This window comes from Elephantulus edwardii, unplaced genomic scaffold, assembly GCF_000299155.1.
Source record: "Elephantulus edwardii isolate Elephantulus edwardi_28Jun2011 unplaced genomic scaffold, EleEdw1.0 scaffold00251, whole genome shotgun sequence".
In the NCBI taxonomy this organism is placed as follows: domain Eukaryota; kingdom Metazoa; phylum Chordata; class Mammalia; order Macroscelidea; family Macroscelididae; genus Elephantulus; species Elephantulus edwardii.
The window spans coordinates 1426934-1438147 of record NW_006400001.1 but is presented as its reverse complement, the minus strand read 5'-3'; the positions used below and the strand labels follow the sequence as shown (position 1 = coordinate 1438147).

Genomic DNA, 11214 nt, shown 5'->3' with positions numbered 1-11214 from the left:
TGATACCTTTGGTGTTGGAAAACAGCACTGAACAGCCAAAAGAACAAACAGGTATGTCTTGGAAAGGGTACAGCTGGAGTGCTCTTTGAAGGCAAGGATCATGAGGTTTCACCTCACTCACTTTGGGCACGTGGCTGGGAGGGGTTATTCCTTGGAAAGGGACACAATGCTAGGAAGGGTGGAGGGTTGGCGAAGGAGAAGACGACCCTCAACCAGGTGGACTGACACAGTGACTTGCTGCAATGAGCTCTTATGTATCAGGAAGCGTGAGGATGGTGCAGGGCTGTTATGATTTTCACAGGGTAGCTGTTCTACTCCACTTGACAGCACAAAACAACAGATAATGTTGCCAATACGTAATGGGGAACAGATCTCTAACCAATTTAAACATAACATTAACTATTACTGGAGCATGTAAATCATCCCTGAAAAAAATTGGGCAGAAGAAAAAACACACATTGGCAAACTTTCCTAACAGCCATTTACGCTGAACCAACAGAAACACATTCCCCAGTAGCCTCAAAGAGTTAATATGTTAATTCTCCTCAACAGTCACCTATAAATTTCCCAATATCTTTATTTATAGAAGGAAGGGGTGAGGGGAGTCTAGGTATTACTGAATACAGTGTTACTCATTTTCCAAGTGAAAAGAACTGACACACTGCTACAATGTTAAGATAGGTATATATCACATGAAATAAACACTTCATTTGTGGTTAAGAAAAGCTTTCTAACTTGTCTATTGCCTGTTACATGAATTGTGTAACTGTGAAACAACTAATACTGAGCCTTTCGTCAAATCAACATTTATTTTACTGGCTTTAAGTGCTTACAAAGCTTATGCAAGTATAAAAAGGAAAATTTTCCAGCAACATAGTAACAAAATAACAAAAGATCCACCTTATAAATGAAACTTTAAAAGAAAGTTATCTTTCCATTATTTAATTTAAAATAAAAATTATGAACTTCATCCCATTAACTTACATTCTGATTAACCTAATCAAGGACTAAGACAATGTGCTAAAATATAGTGCTTTAATGACAACTATCTGTAAGTGGGAGCCCTTTCAGAGAAATTATCTGCAAAAGTAATAATAATTCCAATAATAAAAAGAGAAAAAGCCATACTCAACAGACCAGAACAAAAACACCAAAATGCTATGGCCAAAATTAGTATAAATAGACTTTATTGAAGTCAGTGCCTCTGTACTGAGACAGAAGATTGTGTCTACATAAGCACAAGTTGTAACATTTCACAACTTCTAAAAGGAATGTCAACAATTACAACGATCATGCATACCATGGTCGATAATCACATTTTAGAAGCATTTTCAACCATTTCTAAAGAAATGCTTTAACATTGTTATATATAGAACTACTTTCAATAAACTGCAAAACATTGATCGACTTTTCCAGTATAAGCTACAGTGTCAACACAAAAGGGAGGCATAAATGTTTAATTTATGAAATCAGAATGGAATATTTACTGTAAAGAAAAATTAAAAAGCTTTCAAATAAAGGCCATTATTGAACCAACGTGAAGAGCACAACTTGAACTTGCGAGTTCATTCATCTTTTAAAGCTGTCCTCTGAATAACTTCAGTTCTAAGCACTGAACTCAGTACTGGGAATATTCCTTGGATTGAAGTTTGGCAATGATGCGGTCCAACTGTCTTTTTGCTTCACACTGTGGGAAATTGCTCATGTCGTAATATTGAGGGGCAATTTTCACCAACCTGTCCAGAAAGGGTGGGGGGGGGAGGGGGAAATTACCAGATTAACATTTAATTAAAGTACTGGAGCTATTAGGTAGACAGGCATTATTCATTAACAGACTGATCAAGGCAAATCAATTACCAATTCCTACTCTTAGAAACAAGCTGAGATATATTTTAATAAGCTTTAAATTCTCGACATTGAATCTTCATAAATGTACACTTTCAACATAGGTATTTTTTAAACCCTCTGCATTATTAAACACTACTAACACAAGGCCACTGATTTCTTTCCTTCACCCTCTTTAGACCTATCTCTCCAAGGTTACAAAAGCAATACAGATAATATCCAACAGACACCTTGGTATCCGTCTTCTCATTTCCAATGTTTTAATAACTGTAATTTAACTCTTTATCCCAAAGAATACCTTTGACTGAAATCTTATAGTGTTTAGCCACACAATTTTTTCTCAATAAAGCATTAAAGATAAAATGGTAATGTCCTATACTATCTAAGTGTAAAAGCCCGGAAGCCTCACAATATATAGCAAAGGGTATCACCTAAAATAAGCAGCCCCTTGCTTTCAATTCCACCACTCGTGGCTAAAAATTCCCATCATAAGTTACAGAAAAGATTTTGCTGTTTGTTTTTTTTTTAAATATCAATCAGTTCTGATTATATTTTTTATAAAAGCTAATAAAAAGATTTAATCACCTAATTTTTAAGTAAGAGTTGTATGTAGTTTTGTTGCTCTTAAAATGACAAGTGAAACTAATTGTGAACGAAAAGGTAACTCCTTGATCTGGGCACATTGTTGATTTGAGCAAATCATAAAAGAGAACAGTTTCCCCAAAATCCCTCCTGGTGCCAGTCCACACTCAGATCAGCAATCTCACTGTCTTCTTGGCAAAGAAAAAAGGCAAAAGATCACTTCCCATACCAGATGTGGAAATAGTTCCAGATGATGAGAAAACATGCAAATTTTCTTATGAGTAAGGGAGGAGAAGGAAAGGTCTCCAGAAATAGAATTCAGACTCCTTTCTGAGCAAAATGCTAACCAACACTTTTAACAGGAGGTGCACTTACCATTCAGGCTTAATGTCTGTACACGTCCGGATATAATTCTTTGTTGTAAGCACAAACTCATTATAAAGCACCCATTCCGGCTTGTGGTCAAGAACAGTAGAGGGATGCAACTGAACCACCTGGTTGTCTTTCACAGTTAAGTAATGCCCTGTTCGTTCTAAATGTGCCACCTGCAACCAAAGACGAGCAAATGATTACAACAGAAGCTGGTACAGGCTCGTTACGAAGCAACAGAGACATAAAGCATCTGCACTGAGGATCTGTTATGAGCACCACTGATCTGTACAAGATGTCATCTGATCATCTCAATTTAGGAGTGCTTATCGAGCAGGTTTCAGGGCTACTGTACATAGGGTCACTATGAGCTGCAAGAGACTCAACGGCACCTAACAACAACATATTCAGGATAAAAAAGAATCTCAAATTATATTTCTTGATCCACTCAGCATTTGTTCCTAACTTTTGGTGCTCTAGAATGATCCCAAAATAGTGCGAATTTTAAAACCCAGATTTAGGGAAAGCTTTTAATGCATTTATTGTATTAAAAGAATTGACGTTTACAAGCTAAAAAGGACTATACTATTTGTTTCATAAAATTAAGATTCTATTAAATATTAAAAATAATTCTAAAACGGATCCCTACATAATTTGACTGTTACCCGTGACACTGTTATCTGACAGCAATGCTTGTTACTGCTACTGAACCGGCTTTGTGGATTTTGGTCAAGATTTTATTTCTTGATTGGCTTTTTTTGAAATTTCTTATTGGCTTTTCATTACATCTGAGTAGATTTAAAAAAAAAAAAGAAAGAAAGAAAAGGTTTTTCTAACACTGTGCCCAAAATATAACCAAAACCCATGTAGCTGATTCTGGCTCACACCAGCACTATAATAGTTTCCAAGGCTAGAAATCCTAATGGAAACAGAATGTGATGTCTTTCCTTTATGCTTGTGGCTTAGAACTACCAACCTTCTGTTAAGTAGCTCAACAATCACTTGTCCAAAGTCTGACGCAAATAAAAAAAAAGGAAGGAGTTGCCATCAAATCAGAACTGACTCATAGCTAACTGTCCAGTGGGCTTTGAGAGGCTGTAAATCACACAGGAGGAGACTGCTCAAACTTCTCCTTCTGAATACCTGACGAATTCAAACCGCCAACCTTTGGGTTATCGGCCTAACTACTTACCCAATATATATCATCAGAGCTACACTAAAAACTTCCTAATTTGAGAAACTGGACAGAACATTTAAAACTGATTTTAAAACTGACTTTGAACTTTAGCAGATGCAAACAGTTAAAGGTAATAATAGATTATGTAAACATTTAATGATGCATTCTTGTATTAGTTACATACCTGCATAAAATACCCAGTAACCAAAGCTTTTCTTATATTAATATAATAGTCCCTGCTTGTAAAGTCAGTACTGCGACGAGGCAAATTAAATCTGTCCATAATTCGTGATAGCTGCTGGCGTACATTGTCTGCAGACATCAGGGATCTGTAGTTAATGAAGTTGTCATAACACCACTGAACCGATTCATGATCTGTAAGGTTGGAAGGAAAACGAGGATATGTGAATGAACCAAATAGGTATACTCTACCTTATTAAAAAGGGTATTTGCTAAACAAAGAGTTCAGATGACTATTTTCAAGAAATTAATAAACATTATTTACACAGATTAGCAGCTTACCACCAGTTTTTCAAATGTGGACGTTTCTAGTAATAACAATCTCATTTAAAAAGCACTGTCCAAAGCATCTACATACAGTTTAACAAATGGATATGAAATGTGAGGAGGTAAAAGGTGTGATATTAAAAAAAAAAAAGAAAAGAAAAAAGAGGGAGGCTATCCTTATTTTAAAAAGTGGCAGAGATTAAAGGCTAAATTTTCCACCTCTGAATAAAGGAAACAGTTTTATCAAATGTCAAGCCTTGCTATTTCTTCTGACCTTATTAAGACAAACGTGTGGAGGGACAGGCCTGAAAGGCCAGCAATCTAGTACCCTTGCAGCAGTAGGAACGTTTATTTACTGCAAGAGATCAATTCAGACAGCGGACACCACCACTCTATTTAAAAAAGGACTAGGATTTCTTCAACTCACTGGGTTTTCAACAAAAAGCAAGCCATGTGTCAGTCTAGTGTTCTACCCTTTGGAGCACACTGGCCCTCAAACACCCGTGGATCCCAAAATAGATTCGTTTCCTCTACGGAGATGTGATGTATCAAAAGCTCTATTTAAGGAATGTAAGTAAGATCTTGATAATTTTATAATATGAAAATAAGTTACAAGTAAGTAAAGAAAAAGGTGGAAAATTTGAATGCCAACTTTATAAGCTTACAAAGTAACACACCCCCCCTGCCCCCGCCTTTTCAGGTTTGCCTGCCCATAGTAAATTCAGATCCTGTAGGGATTTAAAAAAATTTTCTACTATTTAAGTTTATAATCTTGATGATGAACAGTGTGTTATCACAAGATCATCTGGCTTATTACTGTTCCATCTTCAAATAAATGGCAAATATTTTCACATTACTAAGTATTATTTGAAAATATGACTTAAAGTAGTAATTTCATCATGTGGCAAAGGCGTAACTTACTAAGCCACTGTTTTACTGGCAGAAATCCAGGTACATATCAATTATAAAGAATTCTGGAGTTAGAAATCTTAAATTGTGTCAACTCAATACAGAAGGGTAACTTTCTGGATTTTTAGGTCAAATGGTATGAAATTATTAAGGTATTTGGTTACAGAAAATTTGCTTTCCATACAATTTCTAGAACCTTCTCCAGGGCATAACTGTTTTAGCAACCTTACTACCACACAGCTAAGGATGAGGTTCTTTGTAGATTTTACAGGTGAAGAAACACTTCTAAAATTGCTGCTTGAATTAACAATAGGGTACACACTCTTGGCCCTTGCTGCCACTTGTAGCATTTACTGCTCATTCACATCTATTGTTCCCTTTACCAGTGTTTAGTGGTATATAAGAGCACAATATTTTAAGAGTACAGTATTTAAAAAATTTTTTACTTTTATTTCTATAAAGGATAGTTTCTTAAAAACACAAAATGGATGGAAAATGAATAGAGAATTATTTTAAAATTTGTGTACTAGTGGAAAGTCTGGTGTTTATCAGTCTGTATTATTCAGGTTTTCTATAATCAGTGATTATAAAAGTGAGCCATTTTGAAAACACTCTTGCTCTCTTTTAAATGCTAGTCAATAGTTTTCTGAGAGTACCTTTGGGTTTTTAATGTAAAGCTGTCACAGATAATAAATGAAAATGAGATGAAGAAAACATATATGTTGCAAGTGACATTTCGACAAGAGTGTGCCTTCAATCTAATTTTCACTTACTTTGTTTAAACGCATGGTAGACATTCAGCAGTGTCAGATGATCTCCATCAATGTGGGCAAATCTCATCTTGGCCTCATCTGCGGCTTTCTTGGCCTCCGTGGGACGAACAAAACACTGTGGGACTAAACAAGGTTGGTATGGGCCCAACACAAACGCCCATATCGATGAGTCACGCATTCACAGACAGAGGAACAAGGCCTAGCTAGGTCAGTTCACAGAGCATAGGGCAGGGCAGGATGGCCTCCAACTGCATCTTGGACTGTTTACTACCTTGATTTGGTACATCAACACCTAACCACATCTGTAAGACAAGAGGGTTTCAAAGCTACAGAGTACCTGATTATTTTAACTCAATCTAAAAATAGGCATCAAAAGCTATTCTGAAGGCCATCAAGATACTAAAATAAGAGCTCAACTTATTTCAAAACCAGTGCTGATAGCTCTACCAAGAACCAGATTTATACTGGTTATTGTCAATAGCGTTATAGCAAATACAGTTATTCAATACACGGAATTTATCAAATGACTGCGCAAGTTTATGACGTCAGGGTTCCCACTGCAAAGCTTTAAAGCAAAACAAAACAAAAACTTCCCCCCAAATCCCTTGCACCAGTCTCCTGCCACACTGTTAACATCATTTCCCTCTGCTGCTGACGTTATTACTGGCTGGTGGGCATCACTATTAGCACTGGTGAGCAGAAGCATATGTGAACATAAAAATATCAAGAAATCTTGGTTTCAGATGAGAGCAGTAGTGGTGGAAGGTTAAACCGCCTTACGTTAAGAAAATGTAAAAAGGCTGGGGCTATTCAGCCCAGTGTTCTAGCATTTTAATAGAAGTAAAAAAAATCCCAAGTCAAAAATAAGAAGTTTTTAAAAACCCCACATAAAAACTGTTACTTTAGAAGTTGACAATTCGTCTGATCAAACAGTCATTATTTCAAGGGTCATCAAAATATCAAACTACAATATTTGTTTAGAGCCTCAATATTAATTCACATAAAATTTTAAAAGGTGTTACAAAGTGCACTTCATATTTTGAAATACAACTTGCCTTAATTCACGTTAGCAATTCCATCATAAAAGAAGTATGAAAATAGATACTTTAACAGCTTGGGACTTTCAAAATGCATTTTAAAGATATTGAAACCTTGTCAGTGAAAAAAATAATAAATCATCGATTCAGATAGAAGAGAATGGGAATAATCAATGGAATCAAATACACAATGAAATTCCTTTTCCCCGTAACATTTCCCCCTTAAAAAAGATGCCAAAAGTAGCCAAGTAGACAACAAAACATGATCACAGAAATATTTAAGTCTTGCTTGATGTAATAGAAGCAAGGAAATTCTCAAAGTTCAGAAACTCCTCCTAGCTGTGAAGCGTCATGTGACCTCGTGACAAGAGTTAAGAACAGAAGAACAAAAAGGCCCTGGAGCAGGCTTTGATCGGCAATGTTTTCTATCAGGACAAAACATTAGAAACTAAACGGGAAACAAGGCATTAAAAGCTTGGCAAACCTTTCTTATTCTTTAACATTCCCCCCATTAATGGTCTCTTTAAAACTGCTGCAAATAATGCTCATTCTCTAGATGTGAAGACAACCACCAATCAACGCTATTTCCTGCATTTAAAACCTGTTACAAATGAGACTGAAATGTAATTGGAAGATTTCAACTGTGTAAGATGAAATCTATTTTTTAAAGGGCTGCTTAAATTTAAACAACAGTAATTATATAGTATGTCTAGTAAGAGAACCCACAGAAAGAAACACTGGGCAATTAATGGACAAATAAATACATAAATTAACTTTTGCCGCTATCTTCTCTAAAAACTACAATCTCAGAATAAATACAACTGGAAAAATCTACCAATAATAACAAATAAGAAAGGCAGACTACAACCTACCACCACCTCCGCAAAAGAGACAACAATTTAATGAAAAAGATTCAACACTGCCCTGCCCATCTGCTCTGAGTCTGATCAGTCATAACTCTGCAAAAAAACATTTCAGCTGGTTCTTAAGTTTAAGAAAAAAGTTTAATTTCACATTGTTAGAATATATACCTAAACTAAGTCAGAAATTTTTTATTTAGGTTTTCTTCCCCCCAATTTTCTTCCAATTCCATAGATATTTAAGAAAATAAGACCAATAAGGCACTCTGCAACTGAAGTCAGTTCTTCCCCAGTAGTGAAAACTACTATCAGAATCCTTTTTAAAGGGCAGGGGAAACCAGAAGGTCTCTAATTTCATCTCTAAGGATCAGAATGTGTTTCTTCTCCTTTAAGGAAAATAATTTCTGAAAGTTTTATTACTACTGAAGACAGCAGTATTTTTCTCAACTCATTTTCAAACTTAGCAATTTTACCTACAAAGTATACTTCTTTTCCTGTGCCACTGTTTAAGAATATTATCAGATTAGATTTTTAAGTCTAAAATGAAACAATACTATTTCTACTTAGTCCTACTAAGTTTGAACAATGTTTGACTGCCACTGGAATACTAATTTATACACAAAGAAAAGGTTCTATTTAAATATATAGTTTGTGTTTGTCAGAGGCTCATTTAAAAGTACTAAGTACTAGAACTAAATTATTCTTGTACTTTTAAGCAATAAACCATGATAGCATTGATGGGCTTACCAAAGAATTTAGTTACAACTGGGGTTAAAGAAATTCTTACTGCAATTTTTATGTGCATTCAAGAGAGCCAATGTTTTGACTGTTTCTTGTACTCAATGACTTATTTTTCTAGTTCTGCAAATATTATGTCAGTATGTGAAGCTATTTACAAGATATTTAGGAAACAAAATGAGTTCCTCAAGACCATCTATAAATATCACTATTAAGCTAAGTATTAAACAACAATAGTAAAAACAAAAGTGAAGTCCACCCAAACTTTGAAGAGCTGGGTTTTTCGTTCCTTTCCCTCTATTACCTGACAACATAGCAGTAATAGATAGGACCTCATTAGAACAGTTGTAGTCACAACTTGCAATAACCATTTTAGCGAGCTGTGGATCCAGTGGAAATTCTGCCATCATTGATCCCAATTCAGTCAGATCTCCATCGTCGTTTAAAGCTGCCAGATAGTTCAAAAGTTCCAGAGCTCTCATCAGAGTTTCAGGAGCTAGAAGAGAAAAGGCAATCAATCTATTAGTCAAGCTACCCTCTGGCAAGCAGAAGTGTGGATAAAGTACAAGTCACTAAAAAAAGCAACCTCACTTTTAATTCAACAGTGGACCAAATGAAAAAAGCCATTAAATTCAGTGACAAATCACAGAAAACTGCAATATTTTCCTATATGATAATTAAACGTTATTTTTTCTCTAATAAATTAGCTCGGTGTATTCATCCAATTATTTTTTCCTGAAGACAAATTAAGCTATTTTCATTCTCACACATCTCAGACGGTAATTCTGTTAAAATGAACTCTTACAAAACAGGATACAGATAGAACAGTTAATTTAGGTTAAAAGATATTATTAAACCCCGTTTTGCTAAGTCGTACCTGGTGGATCCATAAAATCAAAATGCACCAAATCGTCAATACCAAGTTTCTTCAACTGTAACACAACTGATCCTAAATTAGATCGCAAAATCTCTGGATAGGTGTTGTCCTAGTGAAAAACAAAGCATTTTCCAAGTTATACATTCACCAATCTTCTGGTTTTCAGGAAAATACAGTTACAGGCCTGCTTACTTTTATATCTCTATCTTAAGAGAAATTATACCAGAAGAAAATCAGACACTTTACTTGTAGATCTTTAAGGACTTGGAAAAGGATATAGAATCAAATTGTTACATCAATCAAATGAATTGCATAGCAACACAACGTTATTAATTAAAAAAATTACTTCATAGAATATATTAATTAAATTCGTAAAGAATTAACCTTGCTGCTCACTTTGACTTAGCATTTGAAGTAAAATTCTTAGAAGGATATTGGTTAAGTTATACCAAAATTAAATCTCAATTTATGAAAAAACTAAGACGCTTATGGTCCTAAAAGACTACGTCAAATGACTTTCCCCCCATAGTAATAAAGCTAATCCTCCAAACACAGAAGTCTTACCTGCATTTCTGTTTTATAAGCTTTCTCAGTGTAGAGTCTGAAGCATTTCCCAGGTCTAGTTCGACCAGCTCGACCAGCCCTCTGCTGGGCTGAAGCTTTACTAATTGCTGTCACCAAAAGGGATTCAACTCTGATTCGAGGATTATACACCTGTTAGAATAACATAAAAAAAATTTCTTCAGTTATTAAATACAAACTGTGACCTAAAAGAACCATTCAAATAAACAAGTGAATTGAGAGCGCTGAAGCTTTCCCATCTTTCTAAAAATCTCACGCCAACAAGAAAAAAAGCTCTCATCAAACATATAGCTTCACACTTTCTATTTTAAGACAATCCTAGTTCTATTAGATTTGTCTTATTTCTCTCTACTAAAACTGCTGAAGCAGTTTTTTGAAAGAGAAAACCTGTTAATTTCTACAACTATAATACTGATGTCGCCAACAAGAATATTACTCTCAATTTTGTAGGAAAGCAGTTACACTTCAATTCTAAGGAAATGATACTCACCAAAAAAAACCTGACTACAGTGCACATATTCTAAAAGACACAAGTAAGGTATCCAAAGTATATTTGGCAAATAACATGCACAAGACACCAGGAGCTATGTGGTTTGTGCAGAACCATATGGTTATTTCCTTTCACTGTGCACAGGGCTGTGACTTGGCAAAAGGACTTGCTATTTGTCACTGTCAAACTTTTTTCAAATAGTATGCCAAGAACAACCTCTAACTGGTATGCCATGCTTAGCAGTACTAACTTTAATACTGAGGATTTGATGGACAAACAGGCCAGAATATCTGCCGTCATAATACAGAAGCAAAGAATCAGAGGGTGGATTGATACATAAAAAAAATAATCCACCATGACCAAGTGGGATTCATAACAGGTATGCAAGGATGGTTCAACATAAGGAAAACAATCAATGTAATTCATCACATCAACAGGGCAAAGAACAAGAACCATATGGTCCTATCA

General features: G+C 35.3%; 1 protein-coding gene across 1 annotated transcript in view; it reads right to left on the bottom strand.

Annotated features, from left to right (window-relative positions):
- Window positions 1-1173: 1173 nt before the first annotated feature.
- The window catches only part of DHX15 (DEAH (Asp-Glu-Ala-His) box helicase 15), a 46362-nt gene continuing 36321 nt past the window's right edge, over window positions 1174-11214 (bottom strand). Inside the window, exons 8-14 of the mRNA XM_006899273.1 lie at window positions 10239-10388; window positions 9675-9783; window positions 9102-9293; window positions 6163-6285; window positions 4158-4348; window positions 2803-2972; window positions 1174-1736 (exon numbers count right to left, since the gene is read on the bottom strand). Of these exons, the coding sequence (XP_006899335.1) occupies window positions 1619-1736; window positions 2803-2972; window positions 4158-4348; window positions 6163-6285; window positions 9102-9293; window positions 9675-9783; window positions 10239-10388 (1053 nt within the window). The 3' untranslated portion in view covers window positions 1174-1618. The remainder of the gene's footprint in view (window positions 1737-2802; window positions 2973-4157; window positions 4349-6162; window positions 6286-9101; window positions 9294-9674; window positions 9784-10238; window positions 10389-11214) is intronic.